Source organism: Leuresthes tenuis, unplaced genomic scaffold (assembly GCF_036924035.1).
Source record: "Leuresthes tenuis unplaced genomic scaffold, fLeuTen1.0.hap1 SCAF_8, whole genome shotgun sequence".
NCBI lineage: Eukaryota > Metazoa > Chordata > Actinopteri > Atheriniformes > Atherinopsidae > Leuresthes > Leuresthes tenuis.
The window spans coordinates 10,345,354-10,359,226 of NW_027325362.1; the positions used below are offsets into that span (position 1 = coordinate 10,345,354).

At 40.6% G+C, this 13,873-nt stretch overlaps 1 protein-coding gene across 2 annotated transcripts; it reads left to right on the forward strand.

Moving 5' to 3' along the window:
* The first annotated feature begins 1,335 nt into the window (after positions 1-1,335).
* On the forward strand, positions 1,336-13,830 carry p4ha1b (prolyl 4-hydroxylase, alpha polypeptide I b). Of its 2 annotated transcripts, none has more exons than XM_072390789.1 (15): positions 1,336-1,579; positions 4,888-4,970; positions 5,050-5,146; positions 5,661-5,812; positions 6,260-6,397; positions 6,558-6,797; positions 7,084-7,301; positions 7,401-7,577; positions 8,558-8,628; positions 9,906-10,005; positions 10,164-10,217; positions 10,315-10,380; positions 11,503-11,571; positions 11,945-12,041; positions 12,259-13,830. In XM_072390789.1, exons 1-15 carry the CDS (start codon positions 1,566-1,568, stop codon positions 12,327-12,329), a joined length of 1,647 nt encoding a protein of 548 aa, XP_072246890.1. In that variant the 5' UTR covers positions 1,336-1,565; the 3' UTR covers positions 12,330-13,830. The 2 variants fall into 2 exon arrangements, with proteins under 2 accessions (XP_072246890.1, XP_072246889.1); XM_072390788.1 differs by lacking the exon at positions 8,558-8,628 and adding an exon at positions 7,745-7,815 and having other exon boundaries at positions 1,337-1,579.
* The last annotated feature ends 43 nt before the right edge of the window (positions 13,831-13,873 follow it).

A 13,873-nucleotide genomic window follows, 5' to 3' on the forward strand; every position in this document is an offset into this window, starting at 1 on the left:
AGAACTCCAGCACCTTTTTGTCCCAGTTCGGTTCTTTGGGAATTGTCATCCTGCAGGGGAAAGCCTTCCTTTGTTCTGCTCACCACATATCTAACTTTAACATGAGCGGTAAACCTTTACAATAGTCTCTTGCGGAGATCCTGGAAGAAGCTGCCTTGCACTGTGCTGCCTCCCAAACATCTGACAAATGCAACGTCAAGAATGAAACATCATAAAGATGTGGTCGATGCCACTACAAACCGCCCTGATGTTTCCTCCAACATTGAGTGGAACCTGAGGATGGATCTCCATGGAGACATAGTGACAACATTCAGATTAATCAACCCAACGCTAAAGCTTGAGCCTCTCAGAAGTGTGCTGCCCCTCTATAGCACTGGTTGAAGTTGCAGCTCTGCACTGATCGTCCTCAAAGAGAATCAACATGGGTCACTGCCTCATACTCTGCAGTGGTTGAAGGGAATGATGGGGGGTGCACAGCACCATATGCAAACCTCAGCTGCCAACTTATGAAGCAGCAATCTGAGTCCAGACTCACGTTATAAATGATAAACTGTATAATGGTTATTTCTATAATTCACAGACGATATTGTCCACCAGTGCTGTGACTCCTAAAGACTGGATGAATTTCACACCAGTCTTACCTGTTTGAGAAGCTCTAAAAGTGCTTTCTTGAGCTTTGTGATAGCTGTTAAAAGATCTATTTAAATTTGTTTAATGTAACTTTTCTTTCATGGAAAATACTTCACTGTTAGTTCAAGTGAGGCTGATATTCTTATGCTGAGTCATGCTGCATGCTTGACACATCCGTGGTGAAAGCTTTAACTATTGAAGTAATGCAAAAAAACACCATTGCATTATATGTGAACAGGTATGTTGTGTTTTAGTAAAGATATACTAACTAAGAAAATTTATACCGTTTCTTCTCTCAGACACGAATACTCATGCTCCACCCTGTTTAATCTAAGCAGCATTCCAGTCAAACTTTTCAGGTGGGAGGAGGCAGTTGTCTGGAATGTGGGAAGAGGAGAATTCTGCAGATTAATATGCAAATACATAGAGCAAACCTCGACAAATCATCAGTTTGAATAAGCTGTTAAGTCCTGAGTACAATTATATCTCAATAAAAAACATGTAGTAGAAAAAATATTAAAAATGTGAGGAGTCAGGCTGACTTCACGGCCAACGAGAGCACTTCAGAGTTTGCAAGAGGTTTTCAACACGTGGCAGATGGGTGACGTTAGTTTTGCATGATTTCTTCGACAAACCCCAAAACAATTCTCCATGGTCGTGTCACTGCGGGTCAAGACAGCTACAGACACCTCCCCTAACTTACAAACGACAACCCCCAATTTTAGTGGGAAACTGTACGCATGAGTCTGCACGTAGCATTCGGGTCCAGCCTTCCAGAAATCCAGCCCTAACCATCAGATGGCCAACAGCGTACCGAAACATCACAAATAGGAGGAACCGCCGGAATCCTCTAAAATCCGTTAACTTCCCCGAGTATGATCTAAGGAAGACTTCAGAGGACCTAACGGGTGCGAACACATTTCTGCTGCAACAGGATGCTGTGGACAAGGTAAATACTGCCTCCTGAGACAGATAAGATAAGAAAAGCAAGCCTGTGCCCGCTGTAGTCCATTATAACGTCCACTTACAGTTAAAGACTCACTTTTCCACCGAGTTTTGCCGTAAGCAGCGGCGATTCAGACTTTTAGCTGGAAACTAGCTAAGGCCGCTGCAGCTTGAACTTTTTTCAATAGTTGTTGGAAGCAGTTATGATTAGTAAAACGTGATTTGTGACAGAAGTTTGTGGCTTAAGCCGAAAATGGTCAGAGACGGGAGTGCAAGCGTTGTCCTGTTTACGTCTGACTTCACTGTTATTGCATTCCTGTGCGTCGCAGCGTGGGATGCTGCACACACAACTAGCGCCTCTTAGATCATTTACAGCTTTTTTTTTGCTTTTTTCTTTACAACTGTTCTATTTAGTCACATATTCTAACCACGTAGGTTGCTGGTGTGAGCCTGCCGTATTCACGACTTTAATGGTATAAAAGGAAATATTCACGAGAAACGTTATTCATACTGAATATTCGTCATGGGTGATTAAACCTCTCTCTACCTTCGGCGTAAAGCAACAACACCAGCTGCCTTTTTGTGTGTAACACCCCCCACTTATTGCAGTTATATTTGCTCGGTTTTCAACGGGTTGGTGCAGGTTAAGTCAGACTCCATTGGGCAGCGTGCAGTCCTCACATGGGTTTCCTCGGCGGGGAGGGGCGAAGACGTGGCAGTCCATTTCCATCCACATCCTGTGCTATCTGACTCCACAGCTTCACTCCCTGTGAAAACCTGAAGGAAGACATTTGTCAGGCGCCTCGTTGTTCCCTGCGAAGAAGCTTCTGGAAAACTATTCTTATTAACAGAAACAGCCATGCATTTTGTGCAAAAGCACATGCGCATGGTTGCACTTAAAAGCCTGCTTATTATGCGAATGGCACTCAGTTTATAAGCTTCCAAGGGATTTCTTTATGAAGTTTCTTTGTGTTTCGGAAGGACTGATTGCTGATGAAAAACTCTGTCAATTGCATTTATGATTTGACAGAGTAGTAAAAGCTTTATTAATATATGTATTAATGATACATATGAATACATATGAATATGAATATGTATAGTGAGTAGAAAACAAAAGGGGGTTTCATCTGAGTTTTCCCAGCTGAATGATATTTCTAGGGATAGACCGCTGATAGTTATGTCAATGAAATGTCCAAAATGTGTGAATTAGCAGATTCTTATCTTGTCAGAGCAATGGACAGACCTCGAAAAAATGTCTTCAAATACAAGAAAGGACTTTGGAAAGCGTACAAGCACTTTTTGAGCCATTTGTTCTTGACAAAATCACATTTTTGCCATTCTGTTAATCTGCTAAAACATTCCTCTACACTTGAACCCTCCCTGCAGCTATTGCTTTTATTGGTGAAATATAGGTTTTTCAGTAGCCAGTGGCAATTATTTAGAGAGCAAGTTGAGTGGTGTAGGCTGTTATATGACATTAGCATCATCATACAAAGTATCCATCAGCAAACATCGAACACTGTCAGGGATGAATTGTGTTGGCAAATAATTGTGCCATTTAATAAGGTAATTTCTTGAAGGAAAAGTCAGGAATGATAGAAGGGTCATGGCAGGTAGAGGGAAGTTGGGTACTTGTAGACTGGTTCAGCAGAAGATTCAAGCGTGTCATAGTTTTTTCAATCAGTTAAACTGGTTCTGAGCTGATGTGCGTGCCTGAACAGAGGGTCACCGGGATAATGTCGGTGTCATCCACAAGCTTTAATGAATAGAAACAATCTCAGTGTCGCTCACTCTTGTGTGTGGCCTGAGGCGCAGATCAGAATGATAACCGCCACTCATTCAGATTTAATCCTGACTTTCCACTTCTGCAACATTGTTACAGCAGACACAGAAGCTGTCACCTTGTCATTATAGCGATTACAATAGTCACATTCCCTTTGTTTTTATCTTATTTTTGCACTGAGTGACACCAAAGCTTTTTTTTTAAAGCAGCAGTTGTTATTAAGTATAATGATAAGCTTTGTTTTTAATTGCAGTTTTTTACTGAGATGCATTGGTTTGCCATTTCATTTAGTTTTAATTCTGTATGAGATTCTAGGGTAAATTCCTCTGTGCTGCATTCTGCTGACCTAAATTGAAATACCATAAGCCCCCCCCCCTTTTTTTTTTTCACTCCAGGCTTGAACTTGTGAGAAGTCAGGACCTGCCTGATCCTGTTGTCTGCTTCCAGTTATAAGCTTTTCTTGTATGACCTTTGCTTTGCCAACAGGAGTATGTGAATATTTTCAAAATGATTTCTTTCCACTTGCTTTGTTAAAGCTACTTGTTTATTTAACTTTTCTTTATTCAGATCATTTCACATCGTGCTTGTCCGTAGGGCCAGCAAAGGTTCAGGTTTGGATAGACTGTCAGTCCTGTTTGATGTTTGATAGAACTATCTCAAAAACTTTTAAATTCTATGTCCACTGTGTGTCGTTCTGTTCTAATTTGTGCCCACATGTGCAGAAAAGTCCTCTAGGATCTATGCCCGAGCCAAATCCAGGCCTAAACCAGACATAGTAACAGAAACCACTGACTTATATTTGGATTTGTGGGGAGCCTGAGAGACTGGATCTCTAAAAGGATTAAACTAATATTCCCTGCCTATAGTCACAGGCTAGATTTAAATTCAAAACGCATAAGAAATACATTTAGGAAGCAGCCATATACTTTCATATGTTTATTAGTCATGTACTATATATTTGTACTTAGCCCTTACTTTGAGGTGTGTTGTGTTGATTTTTTTTATTTATTTATTTGGCTTCTTCATATCACTATTGTTACCTGAGTGTTTAATGTTGAGTATTAGATCTTATTTAGAGTCACCTGTTACTTTATATTTAAGGAATATGTCTTTTTAAACACTTAGAAATAAGTGTTTTGCATTGGAATCAGTCTCTGAATGATCGAATGGTATAGAATTACATGGGTAACATGCCCTCAGCCCAGATACCTGTCAAGGTCTGTCAGACCAAAATTTAGTACAGTGTGAACAGGACTGATGGAACTAGAGAAGACAACAATATGGCAGCAGTGACGTTAATAAGGGGAGAAAAAAGTGTTCTGGTTTGTAATGTGAGGTGTTTCATGTTTATTTCAAGTAAAACAGGCACTAGATGACTAAAAGTTGAAAGTTGTGCTGACTATGAGGCTCAGATATGACAGCATCCCATGGAGCCCTGACAGGTGTCACCATGATTCATCAGCTGTGATGGAACGATGTTGGTACAGACAATTGAATCAATTGATCAAATTCTGTCTCTCTTTCTTCAGGATGGAGCTACCATGTTGGTGTTTATTTTTGCTGAGCAGCCTGCAGTCGCTCTCAGCCCACAATGACTTCTTCACCTCCATAGGTAAATCTATACAGGTTTGAATGCTTTTTGTGTAGCTGCACATATTGCTGTTCAAACACCTCTGATTTGTTCCCCTCAGGCCAGATGACAGATCTGTTATACACAGAAAAAGACCTCGTCACATCTCTGAAGGACTACATCAGAGCAGAGGAGAACAAACTAGACCAGGTCAAACGGTGAGTTTGTGACCACAGTGTTGCACACATACAGCGCCATCCAAGCACAAGCTGAACATTTCCAAGCTCATCATCACAGCCTTTGTTGAAGTGAGCGGACCTGTGTGGCAGTGTTTCCAGAGAGAAACCCTCTAACAACCCCAAAAAATGAAGAGCAGACCAAGTTGGATAAGGAGCATCTACACTGGACTGACAATGACCAGAGCAGTCTTATGGAGAGATGTGGCAGCCAAAATTCAACATATGTGGTTCAAACCTTCACGTTTATGTTCACCAAACAGATAAAAACACGACTCCTTAGTATGTAACCCCACTGTAAAGGGATCATAAGTGATGGTTTGAGATGCATATCCTGACAATAAGCCAAAACTATGCTGCCAAACGTGACGCCCAAATTTGTTGGGTCTTATGCAAGTTCCTGTACAACCCATATTTTGACAATGATGACATATAATTTATTACTTGTGGTTTTTTTCCAGTAATCAGTGCACTTAACTTGGCCTCTTTGTGACAGGTGGGCTGATAAGTTGGATTCTTTGACAGCCACAGCAACTCAGGACCCTGAAGGTTTCTTGGGCCACCCTGTTAATGCCTTCAAACTTATGAAGAGGCTGAACACGGAGTGGGGGGACCTGGAGAGTCTTGTACTTAAGGACACCACTGATGGTATGAACAAAGAAGATGTGGTTCAAATAATGACATCCACAGGATTCTCAGCTGCTACATTGCGCCAAAAGTTTTGTTTTGACTGGTCGATGGACTGCATTCCAAATGACCTTGGATTGACTTTGACTCTTGGATTCACTCTGTGTTTTTCTTTGCTGAAAGCTCAAAACAATAAACTAAACCCAGGACTTTTAAAGGGGTAGAGCAATGTTTCCTTGTTGACAGCAACGCTGTGCTACACATTTATGATATGTTTTAGCAGCAGGAAGCCTTGCACAGAATAATTGAAGCGCGTCGTTGCCATTCATTTTGTCTACATCAGACAACATACGAATACATTTGTCACCGTAGAAGTCAAAGTCACCCCAAGATGTATTTATTGCTCATTTGGCCAATTGTTCCATACTTCCTGCCGAATACTTCATCTGTCCTGTCCAACTCTTGCAGGATTTATTTCCAACCTGACCATCCAGAGACAGTACTTTCCCACAGAGGAGGATCAGACAGGGGCTGCTAAAGCTCTTCTCCGGTTACAAGACACATATAGACTGGATGCCAACACCATCTCTACAGGAAACCTGCCTGGTAAAACCTGTAAATCACATCACATGCAAAATTTACACGACACCTATTTTATCATGACGAACCTTCATCCTCAGTATAAATAACACTGTGTGGAGTGATAACTTCATTAAAAGGATTGTTATAATCTAATATGCCATTGTTACCCTCTTCTTCATACCAGGAGTAAGACACAAGAGCCAGATGACAGTGGAGGATTGTTATGAGTTGGGGAAAATTGCCTATTCTGATGTTGATTACTACCACACAGAGCTGTGGATGGCTCAGGCCCTGAAACAGTTTGATGAAGGAGAGGAGTCCACTTTAGATAAGGTGACTGTGCTCGACTACCTCAGTTACGCTGTCTACCAACAGGGAGAGATAGAGCGTGCACTGGAGTACACTAAGATGCTCCTTGAACTGGGTGAGTCCCTCTGCACTCTTCAGAATTACAATGTCATTTAAGAATGTGTTTCCAAATTTCACAAACATATTGGGTGGTATCATCTGCTGAAAAGACACGTTATAATGTTTTTGTTCTAATTCAGATAATAGTACATCTTGTTTCTGAGTTAAGGGCAAAATGTATGAATGGAATACAATCTTTATTTTATTTTGATTGCATTTGGTGTGATGGTATTAGGTGACATCGCCACAATCATCAGTATTCATCATCACTGCTGTCATTTCTATTTATCACTCATTTTCAGACCCAGAGCACCAGCGTGCCAAGGGCAACCTGAAATACTTTGAGTTCCAGTTGGAGAAGCAGAAAAAGGCTGCAGAGGAGGAAACCGGCAAAGAGAAGGAGCAAGGGAAGAGAGAAACAACGAAAGAGAAGAAGAAAAAGAAGTCCAAAAAGGCTTCCTCTCTTATTCCTGAGAGGGCGAAGTATGAGATGCTTTGTCGGGGGGAAGGTATCAGAATGGTGAGGAAGATGATGCTATCTCAGAAAAAGAAAAGATGAAAAAAAGACAAACTCGAGCTCAGTTTTAACCCTTGGTTTCCTCCTTCCATTGTCTCTCAGACACCCCGCAGACAGAGCAGGCTCTTTTGCCGTTACTATGACAACAATCACAATCCCCAATATGTGCTGGCACCTGTCAAACAGCAAGATGAATGGGACAGGCCCTATATCGTTCGCTACCTTGACATCATCTCAGATGCAGAAATTGAGAAAGTCAAGCAGCTGGCAAAACCAAGAGTAAGTAATTCTGAGTAGATTAACATATTCAATAGTAGGTTTAGCATGTGTAGGGTTGGGAGGTCAAAGCTGTGAGGCTGGTCGTTAGTTAGACAAGCACACAGGCATGCACATGTTTATATGTGTGTGCATCTGTGTGTGGGTAAATCATGTCCCTGGCTTCGCAGCTACGCAGGGCAACCATCTCCAACCCCGTCACTGGAGTGCTGGAGACTGCTCCTTACAGGATCAGCAAAAGGTAAGACAGAGCCTGAAGCTGCCATAGACATGAGTATGTTGGAGAAAACTGAGAGGGAGAAAGTGGGATTTTTTTCCTCTCCTTTTCCCCTCAATATCTCATCCCATTTAATTTCTGTACTCCCGTCTGTCCAGAGCCTCATCTCTATGCCCCTTCAAAGCTGAAAGGCCCTTGAGCTTAAAACACTGAATCCAACTGTGAATAAGGATTTATACGGCTTATATAGACATCTGTAGACTATTACTTGTTTGAAAAGCAAATATAGTGCAATCATATTATCTCATGTAGTTTCACAAACGGCTCGGATGTGGAAAAAAACCCGGTTTGGCTTACAGCATGTTCTCAGGATGTCTTTGTGGATATGTTTTTGGCTCAGGGGTCTGGTGTAGAAACGTAACACAAGAAAATAGAGGAGGGGAAATGTGTTACTTGTTCTGCTGGTTGATATTAACATAGCTGCTTTTGTGGACCAGAAGGTGTATCAGGGGCAGTCGATGGATAACTGATTGAATTATTGATTATTTTAAATATAGAGCAGGATTCCAGCACTGTCTCGTGGAACACTCTGGTCCTTCGTAGGATTAACATTGAAACTTAGTGACCGGATCTGCCTTTCTTTTCTCTCCCTTTCCCACCTCTTATTCCTCCCACCCTCCTCTGTGTATCACCTTCCATTGTCCTTTTTCCTCCTTTTTTGTATTTTCTTTTCCTCTTCTTTGGTGTGCCTCTGGGACCACTGTAGTTAAGGCGAGCCACGGTGCATGACCCCCAAACTGGGAAACTTACCACAGCCCAATACAGAGTCTCCAAGAGGTAAGGGGTCACAGGTCACCAGGAAGGCGTCGCTGCCTTCCCCTCCTCTTCATCCAACTTCATCTTTATCAGCGTGAAGTGGCTGAAACAGCTGTTTGGCTTTGCACCCAGAAAAAATGAAAATGGCTAGCTACACGTGTAAAACTAACAAAAAGAGGTTTTCAGTGATTACTGATGGAAAAGATAGTTTAAATCAAGATAAACAAACCTCTTTTATTGGTTTTGTTGTAGCTAACATCTTTCATTTTACCAGGCTGATTGGGTATTTTCATGGAGCTTTTATTAAACCTGTATTTCCTCTCTCCAGACATTTTTACCAAATTATCTCAATATCCCATTTCAAGGTATGATATCCGGTTACACGGTACTACTCTGCTTTCTGAACTTCAGTATTAGCAGGAGAGATGAAGAAACCTCCATGGCTGTAGACGGGATGCACAAAAACCTTGAAATACAAAGACGTAAACGGCAGACAAATGACTGTTTAACTTTTAGATTAATTACATTGCTCAATGCTGAATTTGAAAACCGTCCTAAAATTAGCCGGCTCAACAACCCCCACAAATCCCCACATCTGTTTGGTTTTACTGTTCTTGGGAGTTATTTTACATGTGTGGGGTTGTGGTAAATGTGCATGGGTGTGGTGTCACTATGATGTTTTCGTATGTGTACGTGCAAGCTAGTTTGTCTTTCCAAACAGGGTTAACATCAGTGCTGAGAGAACAGACAGATTGAAGAACTGTTTGTCCTCTCTTTGAACTGACAATCTGAGTAAAAGAATCTGCTGGCTCACATCTGGACCAACATCCCTGCAAAAATGAAACTTGCATACCAAATTCTCTTTCTCTATCTTGTATGTAATCAGTTATATATGCATCACAGTGTGTCTGCAGTTATTGTGAGGAAGTCTGCCTTCATGCAGAGGGAATTGGGCAGGGTTTTGAGAGCGAAAACAAAAGGTTAAATCCATGAAAATATTTTTGCCACTACAACCCTGTACCCTGAGCCGATTGGAGATTCTAAATCTCAAATCTCGGGCCTTTTCCATTTTGTTCACACCTCTGCTTCCCTTTTCTGCTTTCCTTTTTATCATCTGACTGAAAAAAAACAGAACTTCTCCAGAAGCTTTTTATAGCATGTTGCCAGCATGGCAAGTCTCTGTTGCCTTTTGAGAAGAAATCTCTACTGCCATCTAGTGGACAAATAAGTATCCAGAAGAACTGCAACAGAGAATCTTCTTTTCCTTATTCAATTTCTGCTTTCTTCCTGTATTCCAGTGCTTGGCTCACTGGCTATGAAGATCCAGTAATTGATAAGATCAACCAGAGAATTGAAGATCTCACAGGGCTGGAAATGGACACAGCTGAAGAGCTGCAGGTAAAGAGTTATTTGAAGGTTGTGGTATGAATCCCATCATATTTTTATGTGGAAAACTGAGTCCCCCTGTCTCCTAAACCTCTGTTTTTCTGTTTATCTATTGAGCCTGACCTATTGAGCCTGACATTTGTGAAATTAATATTAATTTGTCTTTGCAGGTTGCAAATTATGGTGTTGGAGGTCAATACGAACCTCACTTTGACTTTGGAAGGGTACGCTCTACACATCTCAGTGAAGTTAACTTCTGTGAATACACAGTGGAATCGATATGACAGAGCATTTACCCTATTGTTGGTTATCTCTGTACAGAAAGATGAGCCGGATGCCTTCAAAGAACTGGGCACTGGGAATCGTATTGCAACTTGGCTTTTTTATGTAAGTAAACTGGACAATTGGACAATGTTGGGCTGCTGTTGCTTTGTAAAATTTGGTATTATAATAATAATAATTACATGAGCGTAATCAGTAGATTTTCTTGTGGTTCCATAGAGTCTTTATTTATATGTCTATGTATATTTTGTAGACTGTTTGTTCACAGTTTATTTTTATATTCTAGTTTTTGTTAAGTGTTGAATGAGTTGTTAAATCAGTTATTTGAACAATATAGTTAATGACAAATACGTTTATTCTGACATGCAGCACTTAAACTGAGCACACTCACATCCCACTGTGGTGATGCTAAAGGTGACACCTTTAACATTTTTATCTTATTCCCTTTACTTAAATGTATGCATTCATATTTTACAACAACTCTTACACGTTTTTTAAAGGGTGAATTTACAGCTATTGAAATGTATTGATATATAATTGAAATGTATTGATATATAATTCAACCTAATTCATGGATAATTCAAAATCCATGATTTTTATACTTGTACACCACATTGCGTTCTCTATGGGACTTGAACTTAATGTTTTTTCTTGTACCCGCTTTCTTTTCTTTTTGGCCCCGTGTTGGTTTTGTTTGTTTGCAGATATGCAAAATCTAATATTTTGAATTCTTGAGCTATCTTAAGAGCCCAGTGTCAGCCAGGCTTAACCGCCTTTGCCCTTCAAAGTGTTCCGAGCCAAACAAAAATTTGTTGCAGATAACAGAAATAATATGTATTTACCAGGTTTTTTAATTTTTTTATTTCTCTTGAGTAATTGATGTTCAGAATTTGAAAAAAAAACAACTTCTCCTTTTCAGTGCCAAAAATCTAGATGCATAGATGATGTATAGATGTGTGTGACTTGATCAAATATTCCCCCATAGCTGTAATACTTTAATTATTTACCCAAATTAGCTAAATCCATCTGACCCAGTCTTGACATAACAGGTGTAGCACTGTGGTCGATAATTATTCCAAACTATAGTATGCAGTACATTGTAAATGGTTATAAGAAGTGAAGCCAAATGTCTCCTCACCTTTCATCAGAGTCTCTCTGAAGGATCACAAAATGATGTTCCCCTGGAAAATGGGTAAACACAGCATTTTGCCTGTCTCTTTGTTGTAGATGAGTGATGTAGCTGCAGGTGGAGCTACAGTATTCCCTGATGTAGGTGCATCAGTTTGGCCTCAAAAGGTAACAATATAACAACACTTCTGAACATCTATCAGTACTGATTTAGCCACAGTAATTCCACATTATAAATAGCCAACTAAACACAAAGTCTGCATCACAAAAAACACACTCATCGATACACAAGCTCTATCATTCACACATTTCCAAATATCTGGTGGGGATTAATTTCCACAGAAAACAGGATTATGCTGACTAATTAAGGGCCTATTTGTACATTCGTGTCAGCATTTTATCAAATGCACACTTGGGTATTGAATTGATCATTTTAGTTGCCAGATGTCTTGAAAAGTCATGCAGCGTGAGTACGACTGACTCACTGGGATTCATGGAGGGTATGAAGAGCTCATCGCCGCTGTTGTCTGTTGTTTTCCAGGGCAGTGCTGTGTTCTGGTACAATCTGTTTGCCAGTGGGGAGGGAGACTACAGCACCCGGCATGCAGCTTGTCCAGTGTTGGTGGGAAATAAGTGGGGTAAGTGTTTTCGTTGGTTGTGGAAACATAATAAGTGAAGTTTGCATTTACTCAATAGAACATGATTGTTTTTTATTAACTGCTTAACTTTGTGTCACAACTGATGCCAGAACTGGTCTGTAAGTCATAAGATGGAAAGTGTAAACTTTTGTTCTGTGTCTGAGGAAGTCAGAGACATAGATTAAGCTTACTGTCTTTTCTTCCCTTTCTTTTTTAGTATCAAACAAGTGGATTCATGAACGAGGCCAGGAGTGGAGGCGATCCTGTGGCCTGAGTGAAACTGAATGACAGAAAATAACAACCCCATCCAATCCCTTACCCTCTCTCCACTTCTTTTCCAACCACCAAGGGCTAAAGAACACTGTTCCGGATCACAGATGATACATGGGGTCCAAACGACCTGCTCCCTCTCAGCAAACGCTCGCTATTTTTCCCCTCATCGTCGTCTCTGAGCCCAGAGATTGCTTCGGTTGAGGCTGAGCTACTGGACTGGATCAGCATCACAGTGACAGATAACATGTTCTTCAGGTTGAAGGATGGTTTGGAGAAACACTCAAGAATTTTTCACTCCCATGTCTTTTTTTTTTTTCTTTTCCTTTGCACTTCTTTCCACAGCTCTGTGGTGAGGTCATCCTTCAGTAGCGGCTGCAGGGACAAGCAATTTCTCCCTCGGTTTGAACCTTTAAGGGACAATTGACATTTAAAAAGGCCCATCTGACTGATTCTGTTCCACGGATCTCATTGATATATCACTTGGGCCTTGGAGTCTTTTGAGAAATGAAGAATCCTCTAAATGTTTTGAACAATGAAAAGTTGCCGGTTTTTTATATAGTGCCAGCGCATAATAATAGTCATCTCAGGGCACCATACAGAGAACGAAAACAAGCTGGGAATAAGTACTGTTAAGTGCAGTCAAGCACGTTATAGTTGTATTCCCTTTAGTGCGTACTGATTAACACTTAACAGATAGCATCAAAACTTTTTTAGTTTCAGTCCCTTGTTCTGAGCCAGCACAGGTCAGCAGGCGACAGTGGAGAGGAGAACTCCTCCTGTCCAGCAGATCCAGATTACATTTTTCCAAGTTTTTTTTCTGCTTCTTCTTCTTCTTCTTCTTTTTTTTTTTCTGTCTTGAACGGAAATGCTGTTTAGATGGACTTTCTCTGTTTTATGACTTTACAATGAAATGCCATGCATGCGGTGAAATGAATTAATTGGTTTACACGTGCATGTGGTAGCAGTTCCTGCTCTCAACAGCTTAGAATTGAAAACCAAAGAAAGTAAGGAAAGGTACCATGTGGAAAAAAGAAAGGAGAGAGAGGTCGCACTCCACAGAAGTGGAAACTCTGGCTACAGAACTTACAGGGAATAATCAGTACTGATTTGGGTTTTAAGCCAAGACTAGAATATTTTATAGAATGTCACACATGTTGTTTGCTTCACCCTTTTGAACGTTTACACTGTGGCCTGTTAAACGCCGGTATAAAGTGTGTATAAACTCACAGTAACTGATCATTTTACATACATCCCAAATGATGCATAAACTGTAGTGTTCATTCTGATGGTTGTTCTGAAGGCGCGACGGAACATGAACACAAGGTGATGGGGACACCACGTAGTTATAACGGTCTTACCATTTTTGATCGATGATTGTAGTGCGTTTGTAAGTGTCCATACCGGCCCATGCTTATCATGAGAGAATGTAGATTTTTACCAAGGAGGAGGCATTTTATTTATAAGTCCCGAACCAATTTTGTGATTTATGATGTCCCGAATAAAAGTCTGAAATGTGTTGTTTAATCTTGGTTTTTTTATATATATATAATAAAGACATG

Excerpts from the sequence above, each read along its gene's own strand:
- p4ha1b (XM_072390789.1), top strand. Across the intron at positions 5,813-6,259 it reads ACTTAAGGACACCACTGATG|GATTTATTTCCAACCTGACC; the intron begins GTATGAACAAAG and ends CAACTCTTGCAG. Across the intron at positions 10,006-10,163 it reads ACACAGCTGAAGAGCTGCAG|GTTGCAAATTATGGTGTTGG; the intron begins GTAAAGAGTTAT and ends TTGTCTTTGCAG.